The sequence below is a fragment of the Dermacentor albipictus genome, chromosome 8 (genome assembly GCF_038994185.2).
Source record: "Dermacentor albipictus isolate Rhodes 1998 colony chromosome 8, USDA_Dalb.pri_finalv2, whole genome shotgun sequence".
Taxonomy (NCBI): Eukaryota; Metazoa; Arthropoda; class Arachnida; order Ixodida; family Ixodidae; genus Dermacentor; species Dermacentor albipictus.
In genome coordinates this window covers 63461499-63479072 of record NC_091828.1, presented here as the reverse complement: position 1 = coordinate 63479072, position 17574 = coordinate 63461499, and the positions used below count along the sequence as shown (strand labels likewise).

Here is a 17574-nt window from a genome sequence, read left to right as displayed (position 1 = left end):
GCATTTATCAATTGCGCTGTTCCCTAAACAAGCGTCCTACATCACCTTCGTGCTCCTGATATCACTGCGTCGGCGTCTCAAACTGCATAGCTTGCTAACGGTGTAGCACAATGACATGATCATCAAATATAATTAAAGCTACGACCGATGCAGTGCCTAAGCACACGCACGTTGTGAGCAAGACGTTAAACACGATGTAAATATATCAATTGTACACATCATACTGTCATTTTGCCTTTATTTAGCCGCTTCACGAGAGCATCGTTCCACATCCAAGATTTTTCAATAATCGGCATAGCTTTCGTTGACTCCATATTGAACTCTTAGTCAAAATGCTCTAGTACCACGTAGCTAGGGTTATCAGCAAGTTGCATTGCGATAGTATGTGTAGAAATGCACACTTCAAAACTTCTCCTGCCAAATACGCTATGAAAACTGGAACGTCATTGTTTTAGCGGGGCCATAGGCATTCTGCTGCCATACAGCGAATTTTTCAGTGTGTCTACACAAAATTGTAGTCTCCACTCGAGCAAATTTTCCATTTCAAAGAGCATCGGTGTTTGGCTCCCTAGCGCTCAATTAAGGGATGTCCTCTTGCTTCATTCAATTTCTTCATTCCAGAAATTCATGTCGCCATATTTCATTGCATAGCGCACAACGAATTATTGTCATATGTGTTGCTGAAGTGACGTAAAATTTGCTGAATACTTTTCAGTGCGTTCCGAACCTCACTTTCTGCTTGCTTTCTCTGCAGAAGTGCACAATTTTATGAAGCGCTGTGACCATAATAATTTAAATAGTTTGCCGCTGCTTTCTCTCATAATGTTGTCTTTTCTGCTTGCCTGGAAAAGCACTTTGTTGCTGTCTAATTATTTGTTCCTTTTTTCAGGGACATAGGCGCTTTCTTGATCCACCTGAGTAAGCAGTCCGCTAAAGCGTGGGCTCAGGAGAACTTGTGGAATCACAACATTCACCACTGGGGAATTTTCAATATTTACGAGACAATTTTTAATCAACCAGGCTATCTCAGAAATGCCACTTTATCCTTGAAGGTAAGTAGCAAGTTTTTATTCTGCGTTGCTGTTACTCTGGGCATTTCATTTTCTGGAAGCACGTCTCTTCGTTGGTCAAGCTGTAGCGGCACGCTCACGTTCGCGAATTATATTATTCATTAAACTAAAGAGCAAAGAAGCTGAACAGAGCTAAAATAGAATAGACCAGTTTCCTCAGTCGAACATGACGGAATGCCGGAATCAAGATGTAACGCCACGACTTGAGGCGCGCGCCCTAGCGTAAAACGATTGCGACGAGCACCTACATGTGCTCTCCTTCGCGCTATGAACGAGGGAAAGTCGTTCGGCAGGCTTTACGCCAGGTTTTCTGATGTTCGGAAGACACCTCCAGACGCCGACGGACACAATATCGGCCAAGCGGACAGATTCACCGGGCGCGAAGAAGCCTTTCGACTACTACGCTTGACATTTGCGATCGCCTAGGAAACGCGGTGATCGAAGCGAATTGCAACCGTGCAGGAGCAAGGGCGAGTGGAAATTCCGCCTACGCGTATGAGTTCAGCGACGCGAGGCCTGAGTTTGCGGCGGGTTTAGCACCCAAATGGGTTGGAACTTTTGAAGTTGATTTAGCGTGGAAGGATCCGAACGCAGGTTGCATCAGCTTACCAGTCCACGTCGGTCAGGTGAAGAAGCGGTATCTCCGAAGGCAAGGCGCCTTGGAAGCTCTAGCACTACCCGTGGGCAGGCAAGCGTTTGTCCCTCGACCCCTGCGGCGCACGCTTAGAACACCGGCACTCGGCGAAACCGACCGTACCAAGTCCACACACACTCGTAGCAGCACAATCAGCAGCTACGGAGCAGCAGCTAAACCTGGCCATAGTAGTCGCCGAGGGGATATGGCATGGAACCACGGTTGCACCTCAAGTGGTCAAGAAGTCAAGCGAACAGCTAGCCTTCCGTCAGGTAACCACGCTAGTGCACGCGCTGAGGCTACCGGATAGAGGAGATTGCCAGCACGAGGAGCCATCATTTGCAGTTCCCCATAAGCGGTGCACCTTGATCCCTCGCCGTGCTAGTGCTGAGCTCGAGTGGCTCAAGCCTTCCGATCAGGGGTCCACAGAACCAGGTCCCTGTTATCCAAGGGCACGTGCAACCTGGCTGGCGACGGCTTCTCCAACATGTGGGTCATGCCCTCTCCAGCTCACACTGGTGTTGCTGACTTCAATGGAAGTTACTGGACAATGAGTTCTGGTGAAAATATGTCTACAAAACATCCACACCGCCGACTGCGTTACGAAAGCCGCTAAAGCCGCGAAAGCGAGCAGGTCAGTTGTGCTGAGAGCACCTTAACATTGCGCCACTGGAGTCAAGGGGACTTAAAGGGTCTTAAGGGGGGAGGGAAGTGGGAATTATGAAAGTTAATAATTTCTCGCGCTCCTACGTGCGCAACGGAAGAGAGAGCAGACGCATTCTTGTCCCCTTCCCATGCGGGAAGCTAAACGGTTCTTCTCGCGTAGCCCAACCATCTCGCAAACTAGTTGCGATCCTGCGGTCACGTCGCTGGAGTGCCGCGCTCCCATTGGAGAAGAGCGCAAACAACATGGCAGGGGGCGTCGCAATTGGCGCGCTCTCAGGGAAGGCCGCAATGGGAAAGAAACCTGCCATGAGTACCTATAACAGGAAAAAAAACGAAAGCAGGAAAGAAAGAATTTATGAGAACTCAAAGGGAAGCTCATTTGCGAAGCGAGATTAGCATGGCTTAGAGCACGCTCTTATATAGAGAGATATAGGAAGGAAGAAGAAGCATGTGCTTGCTGCTGCAAAGCTTAGAAAACAGTGGAGCAAGTTGTATTAGAATGTGAAGATATCTGGCTAGCGGTGAATTTAGAGATCAGTGGCCTTCTTGATGCCCTTGGCTTCAGCGAGAGCAGGTGGAAAGTAAACATGCGCCTGATAGAGATTAGTACGAGGCGATTGGAGGATTGGTGAAAGAAAAGTAGGGAAACGGTAGACAATGGCGGTGTACAAAACAAAGTAGACAATAGTAGTTCAGAAACTGTTGTTAAACAAATTCATCGTGGGTTCATATTTTCCTTTTTATTTTCTAACCTATGTAGGACATTAGGCAATAAAATAACAAGAACAGGGTGGTGCAAACCACTGCCCTGTTCCAAATATCCATCCATCACGCTGGCGAGCGCCCTAGAAAGGTGAAGACTGGGAGCCACGATGAAGGAAACACGTTATGTCAGCATCTAATTCCTATCCTTCGTCGCGCCCGGCCTTTGTTCGCTTTACGAAAGACCCTGGCCAATGTCGCTGTAGAAAACTGCCTGCTTCTCCATGAATCCTCTGGAACAATAAACTTTGTTGCACGTTTTCTTACGGTGTGTGTTCATGCTTTTCGCTTGTCCTGGTACCATCGGAGCCCGGCCGTAAAAGGCAAGCAAAAAGTCGTTGGCCGTCAAGACTAACTAAACCTTACGTCCAAAGGCGGCTTCAGAGAAACCAAGACAAAATCGGATAGAGGTGGTGCCCCTATTCCAGGCCACCACTGGCTTCCGCGGCTGGACGGGCCCGGTCGAGGCTTGCCAGCTGGATCCGGTCCGGTGATTCGCGCCTTCCAGGATCAGTTAGCGAATTAGTCCGCGAATAGGGGTGAGACAGCGTCTGCCGGGCGCCTGGGGCTGTCGTACGGTATGTGCGGGAGTGTCGGTGTGTCTTCACACCATGGACAATTGTTTGTGCCTGTCGGCGTACATCTTTTGTAGTCTGTACGAGTGAAGAAAGGTGTTCGTCTGTAGTCGGCGCCAGTACCTTGCGTGCCACTTGCTGGGCTTACGATGGGGACGGGCCTTGATCGTCAGCCGAGTCTGCATCTCCAGTGCTTCTCCCAGCGTGCTGGGTGAGAGGGTGTCCGCTGGGGCAGACTGATCCGCGACTCGGCCTGTCGTATCTCGACCAAGGCAATCCACCCGTTCATTGCCATCAACTCCGGTCTATGCCGGGCACTAAGTGATCCCACGGTCTTGTGTGAGTATTCGCCTCAGGATACGCAAGCAAGTCTGTCGGCCTGGTTCGTCTTCTTCTTCCGTGGAATGTCGGGTTCATGTTGCATGGAATGTGATCCACGTGTAGCCGTGTCCGCAGTGCGAGTGGTGTTAGCTCACTCTCCTCCCCACAAAATTGCGGCGCCCGGGTGTAGTGTTGGCGTCTTAATAGACAACGTCCCTGGGACGTCGCGCAAGCCACGCTCGTTGGTTGATGATTGTGGCTGCGGCGAGTTCTTCATATATGTTGATCAGCCCTGGCTCTCGGAGGTGTTCCGTGCTAGTGCTTGCTGACGGCCGAGAGCTGCCTTACAGGCGATTCGAATTAATTTGTCCACCTGGTCGGTCCCTGTGCAGCGCGTGGCTTGAAAGGTTATGCGCGTGTCCTGCGACTTATTAAGGCTTTGACCAATTGCAGCGTGCTTGCCTTTGTAATCCTCTCATTGCCGCGCGTGATTCCGTTAGTGAGTCCGGTAATGCTGCTTACCGTACGTATGAATTTGGAGAGCGCGATGCAAACGCAGCCCATTTGTTGTGGTAGCATTCCGAGAACTCTCATGTTGGCTGCCTTCTTGATGGGTTCCCAATTGAGAAAGAGCTGTGAGGGAAGTTTTCAGTTTTCCTGTGTACTCTTTGGCCTGATCTGTAGGTATGCCGACTTGGCCAGGGGGCATTACACCCGCCGTGGTTGCTCAATGGCTACGGCGTTGCATTGCTGAGCACGAGGACGCGGAATCGAATCCCGGCCACGGCGGCCGCACTTGGACGGGGGTGAAATGCGAAAACACCCGTGTACTTAGATTTAGATGCACGTTTAAGGAACCCACGTGGTCGAAATTTTTGGAGTCCTCCACTACGGCGTGCCTCATAATCAGAAAGCGGTTTGGCACGTAAGACCCCATAATTTATTTAAATATAAGGGGGCATTTCATGCCTGCTTGTTTCGTTTGTTTCGTGAATATCAGGGCCGTATATCTCTAGGATGACTTTTATGTCTCCGTACGAGATTGGAGTGGCCCATGACGAGATGTCACCCGCGTATTTGGCACACTCGTGATCTCGGTGCTCATCCAGTTGTAACGCCAGTTTGACTAGGCCGACGTTAACCGGAGCGGTGATAGTATCGGGTAGGTCGTATGGCAGTGAGTAAGTCCTACCTATCCAAACATGAGCAGAGGGGTTTCTCAAAAATCTTGCGCGTAGGAATCTATTCTATCCCCACTTATTACGTCGTCGAGCCCCTCAATTATCGTGGAATGCGACATATTGCCACAAACTTTTTGAATATCAAGTGCGAGCAAGAACTCGTCCGGGCTTCCTAATAAGGGGGGTGCAGTGCAGGATTTTGTCTTTCAGGATTACGGAGAGGCCTTGGGTGGTTACCAATCTCCTCAAGTCAAACGTGGCCGGAAGCAGTTCTCTAAAGCTCTGTGTCTCTCGAGTCTGGTGAAGAAGACTCTCTGGAAAAGATAATAATAATAATATTTGGGGTTTTACGTGCCGAAACCACTTTCTGATTATGAGGCACGCCGTAGTGGAGGACTCCGGAAATTTAGACCACCTGGGGTTCTTTAACGTGCACCTAAATCTAAGCACGTGGGTGTTTTCGCATTTCGCCCCCATCGAAATGCGGCCGCAGTGGCCGGGATTCGATCCCGCGACCTCGTGCTCAGCAGCCCAACACCATAGCCACTGAGCAACCACGGCGGGTCTCTGGAAAAGATGGTGCAGAATGGAGGTGAGTGGGATAGGTGGCAGTTGTCCAAGTGCGCGCGGTTTGCCGGGCTTCGGAATAAAAATTTCGTTGGGTGTTTCCCAGTCAGAGGGTTGTCGGCCGTGAAGTATACACACCATGTCGATAAACAAATCGGTTGGCCGAGTCACTAAGGCTTTTCAGCTTCGCTAGGGTCATTCGATGGGACCCCCCATGCTGCGTTCTTAAATGCCTTCTCAGCGGAGTAGAACTATTCTAACTTTATGGAGGCATCTAGACGTCCGTGGACTTCACTGTTATAGTCTTCGGGGCTAGGCGTAGGTGCCTGTGCTTCTCCGGATCAAGTATTCTTCTGTTGTTGGATGAGCTTATCTTCAGTGCCTGGATATTCGAGTGGCGTGATTGTTGCGTAGTGATCGTCAGTTCCACTGCGATGTAGTGAGGTTCTCTTGTTGTATTGTTGTGTTGTGAGCCATAATGAGGAGAGTTGGACGTTGTAGTATGCTCGGTGCCCGTCGTGACCGTGATCTATGCGCTCAGATTGTCCAAGGCAATGCTGTGCCGTCGTTTGCGCAGTCATTAGAACTTCTAATGAAATCGTGCACGTATCGTTTTAGTTCTTGGAACTCGTCAGAAACCCAAGGAAATTTATGGTTTCTGGCTTCAATGTGCTGTGGCGCCAGTGCTGCTATAGCAATTTTGCGTAGATGTAAGCCCTGATAGGCGCATAACAATCTTGAATCTGCCTTTGGTTGGGGTGGCAGTCTGGGTGGTATCCTTCCTTACACAGAGGGTGGTCTCTTGGCGTCCATGTTGCTTTCCAGATGGTTTTGACTGGCACTTTGCGACGCTTTTGTTCAAACGCTTGTTGTTTTCGTCGGCGTAGTGTTTGCACCGTTTGATGGTCTGGCAATATAGGCGAGGGGGGAGGTCATGTAAAGTAGCATATGTTGGCTCACATCTATATGCTTAGCTGGGTACCCCCGTCAACGTGCCAGGCCCAGTTTGGTCCAAACCGTCCTCGTTGTTTGGCTCTTGCTGATGTAGCATTCCAGTGCTCCTGAAATCTCAAGTTGCTTCTACAGGCATGATTAGAACAGCTCCGAGCCGGAGCCCGCACCGCCGGTACAACCGTTGCTTCAATGTTTTGACGGCGTTCGGGTAAGCGACTCACCACCTTGGGCTGACCTGTTTGGATTCGTTAGTTTGGCCAAGTGGTCTAGTTCCTAATACGTAAAATCCTCAGATTCCTCTATTCTTTACGAATCGATGGCAATTCCTTTTCGGTGGTTACCGCCACAGTGTTTCATTGACTTTATTTAATATGCAGAACACGATTCTAGGTGGACTGCACTGCTCGGTGCCCCGAAGGGGCTCTCCACGACATGGACCAGAAACATTACAGGAAAAAAGAAAATCACCAAGACAACACAAATCTATAATCCAAAAAGGGTGATGAAAAACTGCAATTTATGCAAATATGTCAATGCGTAGAAAGCATGAATTTTAGGTGATCTGGAAACAAGTGAAGGGAGAGGAAAGTGGCTAATATATGCCACTTTCAATGGAATTCATGCGACATAAGATTTCAGAACTTCAGTTTGCTCTGTTGGTGTTTACTGCGAATCATTTGACCACAAATAAAGACGGGGACAGCGCAAGAGAGCACAAAAACGACACGGGCCGTAACTTTCAACTGGAAAGTTACCGGTTGAAAGATGCCGCCCATGCCGTTTTCGTGTTCTCTTTTGCTGTGACCGTCTTTATTTAAGGTCAATATGATATACGATAGAATTTTGTTTTACGAGTTGTTAGTGGAGTTACGTTGATAATGAGTATGTGTTCTATGGTAATGAAGTCCGACACGGTTGTGGACGACACGAAGGACGCGGACAAGAAGACGCAACAGCGTAGGCTTAGTAAGTCAAAACCAGGAACAGCGTCTAGCCCGAGCCCCACTTCAGCAGCGCTGGCGATCCGGCTGCGGAGCTTGGCACGGCGCACTTCTTCCTTACAACTTCCCCTCTCGCTGAAGACGGAGCCGCACAGGGGGTCTAAGGCGTCGTGAGGACGAAGGGCTCGTGATTGTGCACGAAGGGCTCGTGCACAATTTCCCGGCCTCGGCGGCGCAGGTCCGTAGGGGGCGTCAGAGGTTCGATAATGTAGTTCACCGGAGAAGTTTGGCGTAGAACCCGGTAAGGTCCATGATATCGGGATACAAACTTGGAGGAGACACCTTGTGTCGACGTAGGAGGCACCCACAACCAAACAAGAGCGTCAGGCGAAAACTGGTGGTGGGGGCGCCCGTCGTCATGACGAAATTTCTGTAGCGCTTGTTCTTGCGTTGTAAGGGCGCGAGCTAGTTGCCGACATTCCTCTGCATACCGGGCGGCTTCGGAAGCCGGTGTACCCTCTGATAAGTCGGGACGGTAAGGGCGAACAGTGTCAATGGGAAATGATGGTTCGCAGCCATATAAAAGAAAGAAGGGAGAAAAGCCCGTCGTTGACTGGGGTACCGTGTTGTAGGCGTACGTGACATAGGGAAGGATGAGGTCCCAGTTGGTGTGGTTGGAGGCGACATACATCGAAAGCATGTCGCCAAGAGTTAGGTTAAAGCACTCTGTCAATCCGTTTGTTTGCGGGTGATATGCGGTGGTACAGTGATGAATGACGCGGCATTCAGCGAGAAGTTCTTGAATCACGTCGACGAGAAAGACGCGACCTCAGTCGCTCAGGAGTTCGCGGGGAGCGCCGTGACGTAGAACGAAGCGGTGAAGCAGGAAGGAAGCAACGTCACGAGCCGTCGCGGCTGGTAGAGCGGCCGTTTCCGCATACCTCGTGAGGTGGTCTACAGCTACAATGACCCAGCGATTACCAGCAGCTGTGTATGGCAGAGGTCCGTATAAGTCTATCCCAACCCGGTCAAAGGGCCGCGAAGGGCATGGTAAAGGTTGCATTGGTCCAGAAGGGCGGCAAGGATCAGGATTGCGGCGTTGACATTCTGTGCAAGAGCGAATTTACTTTTGCACAAATGTGTACATACCACGCCAATAAAACCTGTGGCGTAGTCTGGTGTAGGTCTTGAAGAGACCAGCGTGTGCGCACTGAGGATCGGCGTGGAAAGCGGCGCATACATCAGTGCGGAGCTGCCGAGGTATAACAAGCAGCCATTTGCGGCCGTCGGAACCGTAGTTACGGTGATAGACAATTCCGTCGCGGATGGCGAAGTGCGAAGCTTGTCGGCGTAACGCTCGTGATGGTGGACGTGCAGGTGAATTAGAGATGGAATCTATCAAAGATGAAATCCAGGGGTCCTTGCGCTGCTCCAGAGCCATGTCGACAGAAGCGAATGGGAGAAGTGGGTCGTCTAGGACAGACACACTGACAATGTCGGCGTGGACAGGCGACCGCGAAAGAGCATCAGCGTCGGCATCGGCGTGCTTCTTGCCTGAGCGGTAGACAACCCTTATATCGTACTCTTGAAGCCTCAGTGCCCACCGGGCTAGGCGGCCGCAGGGATCCTTGAGAGACGACAACCAGCAAAGTGCGTGGTGATCGGTAACGACATCGAAGGACCGGCCGTACAGGTATGGGCGAAATTTTGTGATGGCCCAGATGATCGCGAGACATTCTTTTTCCGTGACGGAATAGTTCGCTTCAGCTTTCGTCAGAGTACGGCTTCCGTAAGCAAGAACAGATTCTTGGCAGCCGGGCTTGCGCTGCGCGAGCACAGCGCCAAGACCAACACTGCTAGCATCCGTATGGATTTCCGTGGGAGCAGTTGGATCGAAATCGCGCAGTATCGGTGGTGTTGTTAGCAGGCGACGTAGCGTCGCGAAGGCATCATCGCAAGTCGGGGACCACGCGGAAAGATTGGGGTCTCCCCAAAGAAGCTCTGTCAGAGGTGCCATAATCGAAGCGAAATTTCGAATAAAGCGGCGGAAGTACGAGCAGAGGCCAGTGAAACTGCGCAAGTCTTTTAGAGACGTTGGCTTCGGGAATTCTTTAACAGCACGGAGCTTAGCGGCATCAGGGAGAACGCCGTCCTTCAACACGACATGTCCGAGAATTGTCAGCTTGCGTGCCCCAAAGTGACATTTTTTCAGATTTAGTTGGAGACCAGCGTCACTGAGGCAGCGTAAAACCTGCTCCAAGCGATGAAGGTGAGTAGGAAAATCTGGTGCGAACACTACTACATCATCCAAATAACACAAGCACGAGTTCCATTTGAGACCTCGAAGAATAGTGTTCATCATCCGCTCAAAAGTCGCGGGCACGTTGCAAAGTCCGAATGGCATCACACGAAATTCGTATAAGCCATCTGGTGCGATGAAATTAGTTTTAGGCTTATCTTCTGCAGCCATAGGCACCTGCCAATAACCAGAGCGTAGATCGAGGGAGGAAAAGAACTCTGCACCTTGTAAGCTGTCGAGGGCGTCGTCGATCCGCGGCAATGGATAAACATCCTTTCTGGTTATTTTGTTTAGGCTACGGTAATCCGGGCAAAAGCGGATCGAGCCTTAGTTCTTTTTAACTAAAACAACTGGCGATGCCCATGGGCTGTCGGACGGTTCAATGACACCACGCTTTAGCATGTCACCTACTTGCTCATCAATGACGCGTTGTTCTGTCGACGAGACGCGGTAGGGTCGCTGCCGTAGCGGTGGGTGAGAACCGGTGTCAATACGGTGACATACAGTCGTCGTTCGGCCCAGAGAAGTGCTATGGCTGTCAAAAGCAGGGCGAAATTTCTCGAGGAGACGGAGAAGGTCATGGCATTGCGTGGGGCTTAAGGCGTTGTCGATGACATGGCTGAAAACGTCTTCAGGCGATTTGGCAGGAACGGGACTACAGTAGAGGGTGTTGACCTCTGACGATCCAACAGAAAGTTCCGACGTGGTAATGGTGTCGTAAGGCTCCACAGAGCCGAGAGATTCACCGCGAAGCAACGCAATCGGGAATGGGAAGTGGTTGTGTATAGGAAGGTGAGTAGCACCAGCTTGAAGGCTAAGCAACGCAGTTGGGAGTGGTGAGAGGTGGCGGTGAACGAAAGCAGTGGAAGGCGTGAAGAGTACGGTAGAGTTGGAGGCGACGGAACAGGATACAGGTGCCAGAACGGATGCATGCGGAGGTATATGGATGTCGTCAGTGAGGGACAACGTGGTGCCGGAAAGCGAAACGTCATCAGATATGGCATTGCCAAGCGAAGTGAAGGCGACTTCTGCACGGGAGCAATCAATAATAGCTTGGTGACGGGAGAGAATGTGCCAACCTAAAATATTATCGTGGGAACAGTGGGGCAGAACGACGAACTCGACTGTGTAGAGCACTCCTTGAATTTCAAGTCTGGCGGTGCACGCAGCCACCGGCTGGACGTGCTGTGCTGTGGCCGTGCGGAGTAAAAGACCGAAGAAAGGCGTCGTGGCTTTTCGTAATGAGCGGCACAGTTTTTCGGCAATTACAGATATGGCGGCACCTGTGTCAATGAGGGCAAGCACAGAGACTCCTTCAAAAGCGCCATCAATAACGTTGGGCGGCGAAAGAAGAGGGCTTGAGCGTTGTGACGATGACGCAGTTCTTGCTTCGGGAACAGCGCCACTTAGTTTTCCGTGTCAGCGGTAGATGGACGTCGACGCATCGGGGAGAGCGAGCGACGACGAGGAGAAGGAGAACGGCTCTCGGAAACTGGGCGAAGGCTTGGGCGGGGAGTGGCTAAATCGCGGTCTGGATCGTAAGACGACGGATGGTCGTACGCGGCTGCGCGTGGGTCGTCACGTAGATGAAGTGGACGGCAGCGGCACAGGCGTGCGATGTGTCCGGGAATACCGCACGAATAGCAGATGGGCCGATTGTCTGGTGTGCGCCAGGGATTAATTACTCGATGGGCTGGAGGTCGTGGTGGCGTGGGGGTAAAAACAGGGCTAGGCATCGGAGGCGAAGCCCGGAAGGTCGGTGGTCGTGGTCGTGCGACAGCGAAAGTCAATGGGGCGGTGAGTTGAGGCGTCCGTTCCAGAAGAAGGACCTCGGACACTTGTTCTTCTATAACGTGTCGTAGGGTTGGACTAAGAAACGAACTTGACTCCGGTGGGCTGGAGATCAGGGAGAGCTGGCGAGCAACTTCTTCCCGGGCGAAAGCCTTGATTTGCGAGAGGAGGGTGGCATCTGGAAAAGGAGAGGTCAAGCCGTCAACGATTCCTGATGGGGAACAGGATGGCGGGTGAGGAGGCGTTGACGGCGGAGCTCGTCATAGCTTTGGCACAGTTCAATAACTTAGGCAACAGTAGAGGGGCTCTTGGAAATGAGCATCTGAAACGCGTCCTCGTCGATACCCTTCATGATATGCTTGATTTTATTGCCCCCAGTCATGGATGCATCGACGCGTTTACAGAGATCGATGACATCTTCGATGTAGCTGGTAAAGTTCTCACCAGGCTGCTGAGAGTGCGACTGCAGACGCTGCTCGGCATGAAGCTTTTGTACAGCAGGGCGGCCGAAGACCTCGCTGAACTTTGTCTTGAACACCGTCCAGCTTGGTACTTCGCTTTCGTGGTTCCGAAAGCACAAGTGGGGAATTCCGGCGAGATAGAAAGGGACGGTGGTCAATTTCGTGATGTCATCTCATTTGTTGTTCCGACTGACGCGTTCGTATGAGGAGAGCCAGTCATCAACGTCGTGGTCGTCAGTGCCGCTAAAGATAGGAGGGTCCCGCTGGCGGAATGTGCAGGGCCGGCGGTTGACTTGGGAGCAGGTGGTGGGAGCTCGTGGCGCTTTCGGTGGTCATGATGGTAGGGAGAGTCCGGCTGCGCAATGCCAGGATTGCAGGAGACCCAGCAAACCTCCACAAATTATGGTAAAGAAGTCCGACACGGTTGTAGACGACACGAAGGACGCGGACTAGAAGACGCAACCGCGTAGACTTAGCCAGTCAAAACCAGGAACAGCGTCTAGCCCGAGCCCCACTTCAGTAGCGCTGGCGATCCGGCTGCGGAGCTCGGCACGGCGCACTTCTTCTTCCTTACAGTTCAAATAAAAAGTAATGTCCAAATTTGTATTATGAAGGACCTCTAGCAGCATCGTGTGAAACTATTCGTGACTCCAGTGATATTTACGCAATGACGCTCTACCTCTTTCCCACAGAGAGCACACGACATATCAGACCCGTCTCCTACGAAGAGAGTAGTGTCGTACACCTTCCTTGGCTATTACGCTAAACAGCCCGCTGGTTGCGTTGAAGCTGCAGAAATAATGAAGTAAGTAATTTTCTGTACTCTGTAAAGAAGCTCTCTTCAGAAAGTGAGAGCTTCCGCACCACGTGCAATAGCGCTGTGGTAGTCGTCAGAGGGGTATCTGAGGCGGCATTTATTTAAAAGTGATTGCGCAGAGGGTAATGGAACGGTTAAGCTATCGACAGGCCTTCAGGTTCATTCGTGGTTTCGACTCGCAGGAAATAGGCGACAAAGCAACCTGTCGTTAACTGGCGTAAGTATACACATTGGCCTTAAAGCGACTGTTCTTGTTACGTGAGTCAATGCCAAAATTCTTCACGGCGCTACTAGAGTAGAAAACCTTCATTCTACTAATCAACAGCGCAGAAACAATAGGTCTGCACATGCCTAACTAGGGCAGTGGTAGGGGTGCGAGCAAACGTGTGCGGCATCAGTCCCAAACATCTGAGCCAGGCGACGGGCCGATAGCGCTCAGCGGTGCGAGCATTGATGTCTGTGAGACGCTCCTTGGTTATCAATCGTGGTCAGTCGTGTCATGTACTTCAAATGCCGGTGTGAATGAACCCTGACACCAACCAGATTACAGAAACAGCGGAAGCTAGGGGGAGAATCCACACCGATCACTAACAAGCAGAGCAAGCCCAAATTGGGCAAACGTGTATAGCGAGCTTAATCGATCTCCACCTTTTCAAAGTTAATTTTAAGATTAGAGCACGTTTACAATATTGCATTTCCTGTCATAACAAGAGTTCGTCATAATAAAGCACGAATACCGTGGATCGCAAATGGCCTCTATGAGCGTATGAAACATACGGAAAAATAATTCAATTTCTAAAGTCACGCGACTTGGAGATTTTTCAAGAGTTGAATAGGTTTAGCAAATGGTTAAGCACAGACATTAAATAAGCATAGGTTTAGGAAAATGTTAAGCATAGACATTAAATAAGCAAGGTTGTCATTTTTCGAACGGAAGCTCGAAAGCGCAGCCCAAAGCAGCCGCGAGACATGGAAGATCTTCCATGAAATGACAAACACTTCTGCAGCATGTCTTCAGTGATGTAGTGGTCATTGCTATGGCGATTTGCTGAAAAATTTTGTTGTGAATGTTGGGGCAGCTGAGTTCTCGTTTCCCGTGCTGCGTTAACAGAGCGCCGAACGTACTTGCGCCATGTCGTAAAAGACGCGCTATTTTTGACTCGTACATCTCAAGATAAAATCACATCTATCTTGCGATATCTTGGAAGCAAGTTACCAGCCGTAAAACATCCCACAAAATGTTCACTGAATAAGGCTGTTGCGTATGAAATTGTCATGCCACTAAACTATATTCTCACAGTAATGGTGTCATCTGGTGTCTACACCAAAAGCCTAAAAATTTCTCGCGTAACTTCATAGAGGTGTACAATACAACAAATTGCTTCAGTACACATCAGTATCTCTGCTATCGCTTCCCTCTAACGTTTCTGAAATGGATTTGCACATTCAACTTGTTATATTTCTTACTAGCCAAGAATGTAGTAGAACAGCAATCCGAACTTCAAAAGGGCCAGTCAAGAAAAACGTCCTTGGTGAGAAATTAAAATCAAACCATCAGAAACATTGAAAAAGGTTATTTAGAGTTGCAATATAAATGTATAAGTTTTTAAAGGGCATTTGATGAAATCAAACGCGATAATTTGAGGTTGACTTGTCGACGATCTTACTGGCCGTCTGAGGCAAAAGCCCATGCTCCGGGGGAAGTTAGACCAGAAAACGGCTTCCACGCTGTTTGTTTGAGACGTTGGTGTTGTCTTCTGCGTTCGGGCTTCGGCACGGCGTTTTGGGGGCATGTGGTAGGTGAGCGCTAACAGCTCCATAAGATCTCACGCAGTAGTGGTGGCAAATAACCCAGTAGCCATGGACACTATTAGTTTAGCACTTGCAACCCAAAGTAAACGGATTTTGTAGGCAAAGAAATATCGTTGTCATCACTGCGCATGCTCCGAACATTATTTCGTTTCAGCAATTTACATGCTTTATAGCATACACTTCTTGGCGAGTTTAACGTTCGAATGCTTCTTTACGCTAAGAAGTAGCATTAATAATAATATTTGGGGTTTTACGTGCCAAAACCACTTTCTGATTATGAGGCACGCCGTAGTGGAGGACTCCGGAAATTTTGACCACCTGGGGTTCTTTAACGTGCACCTAAATCTAAGCACATGGGTGCTTTCGCATTTCGCCCCCATCGAAATACGGCCGCCGTGGCCGGGATTCGATCCCGCGACCTCGTGCTCAGCAGCCCAACACCATAGCCACTGAGCAACCACGGCGGGTTAAGAAGTAGCATTAACTAACACGTTCTGAGAGCTTGAAAAACGAGAATTGTTGCAAGGTACATGTGATTTGGAAAGTAGAATATTGTCTCCGTCTTCGCTCTACAATTTTTTTTATTTGACAACTGTGTCCCAATGATGATCATGCTTTCCTTCTGCACATAACATTCGTGAAATAGTCATAGCGCTTTCTTGTTGTTGTTTTTTTTTTGAAGGAACGTTTACCGGCCCACCGTCCTGGTGATCCTGGCTCACATATCGTATACAGAACAAGAGATTCAGGCTCAAACTCCAGGATTCGAATGCTATATAATGCCGCCTACCATTTACATAATTCCAAAATCAATCCGGTATAGTTTGAAATACGGGCACACTTTTGTAAGTACAACGTCCACCTTTTTAAGTGAATATTGAGGATTAACGTTCCCGTCCCATAACTGTATCGTTGTTTCAGCAAATGCACGTTGAAGTCAATTTCTGTCCTTCACCGTGAATTTGCTAAAACGTGAGTAAAATTGCCAGGCGCTTATATATATATAAATATATATATATATATATATATATATATATATATATATATATATATATATATATATATATATATATACACGTATATATTAACCGGTTATTCACCTTTTAATGTAAGGGTGATAGAGGCCGGGTACTTCGCGAAAGGCCGCAGAGGATTTGTATTTTCACGGGAACACTAATATATATATACATATATATATATATATGCTGCACGCTCAAGCCCGTGCGGCCGTTCCATATTTTCATAAAACTAATTTACTGTTCGGTTTCTGTTTTAAGAAAGCGTGGTACAGTCTCAGTAAAATCCTCCTGATAACACTTCTGTGTGTATCGAGGAGAAAAGCTTAACAAAATGACGGTTATTAAGCGAGTAACGGTATGAAGGAACCCTAGTTGATTTGCCCCGCAAATATCAAGCTCGTGTGCTTAGCTGAAAACTCTGCTCTGGTACAAAAGCTCAAAAAACGACGCTTACGAAGCACCCTGCCGTTTAAATGAGGCATAATTATGTGGTACAAATGTTCAAAAAGCACACGTTTAGACCGTCACCATCAGGATAAGTCAGTCCTTCGTAATTGGCAAGAAAGTTACGAGTGATACTTACTAGGCGGACGAAATAATGTTAACGGTTGTTCTTTTCTTTGTTCTAAGAATGAAATGCTTTTAGCTCGCGTTTCCGTGGCCTTCAAGTGACCTTGAGCCAAAAGACAGATCCCTTATCTGAGCACTCAGACGAGGCTCAGAACAACCGGGCAACGCTGCGAAAACAAACGACAACATTCGGGCTACCACTCAAAACTGATGAAAATGTGGTCTCTGGCCCCAGCTCGTTGTACAGGACCGCATTACATACGCTTGTTACAAGTGACAAAATATTAATTACAAGTTCCTCCTGAGGTTTGTACGCAACATTACTAACGCTGTAACGTCTCGGACGCTGACGCTTTATTTGTCATTTCGAATAGCTGCGTTCAAAAGGTACATACTACGCACCATACGTTTAATTGTCATGTTTCGGTATGGATACAGGGTTGCCTGTTAAACGCAAGCGGTCCATGTCTTCCATAGATGTATATCTATATCTATCTATCTATATATATATATATATATATATATATATATATATATAAGAACTTGAGCGAAGAGTACAGAAGTCGCAACAGAAACGTTCTGTCGCGTGAACAAGGGTTTATGAAGTCGCCACAACTTCCTATCGCAATAGCGATTCTGACGTCGCAACAGGAACTCCATGTCGGGTCTACACATATTCTCTCCTGGCGTTGGAAATGTCCGCCGCGACGCTTTAAAATTGTATGTCAGTTTCGCGTTTGTAGTGTACACTGTAATTTTCTCTTGCATGATATTCAATCGTGCTTCTCTGAAGCCGGCAATGCTGATAGCACCGACACCGGTGTTAAAGTCAACGTGGCCAATTGTTATAATTGTGCCGTGAAGACGCGGCACCAGCAACGCCCTACCGGCCTCCTCAATATCGGCCGCAGGTCAAATCATGCCATCTGCCGGAATGGCTGCGTATCCGTTTTGTTTTATTTGGTAAGATGGGGTACAAAGGCTTGTGGACTTACATATGCCGTTACACTGACATATTAGTTATTTTCTCAGAAATATGGCATAAGCTTTTGCGAATCGCAAAAGAAGTTTTGGGTAGTTCTACAAAGTTGCGTGAAAAGCTGTCTAGCTCGAATATGATTATTCTGGTACAGC

General features: G+C 49.0%; 1 protein-coding gene across 6 annotated transcripts in view; it reads left to right on the top strand.

Annotated features, from left to right (window-relative positions):
• Positions 1-17574, top strand: part of LOC135921763 (uncharacterized) — a 238070-nt gene that overhangs the window by 43583 nt on the left and 176913 nt on the right. For all 6 annotated transcript variants that reach the window (XM_070523495.1, XM_065456063.2, XM_065456062.2 and 3 more), the window contains 3 exons: positions 890-1052; positions 12915-13027; positions 15534-15696. In XM_070523495.1, the coding sequence (XP_070379596.1) occupies positions 890-1052; positions 12915-13027; positions 15534-15696 (439 nt within the window). The remainder of the gene's footprint in view (positions 1-889; positions 1053-12914; positions 13028-15533; positions 15697-17574) is intronic.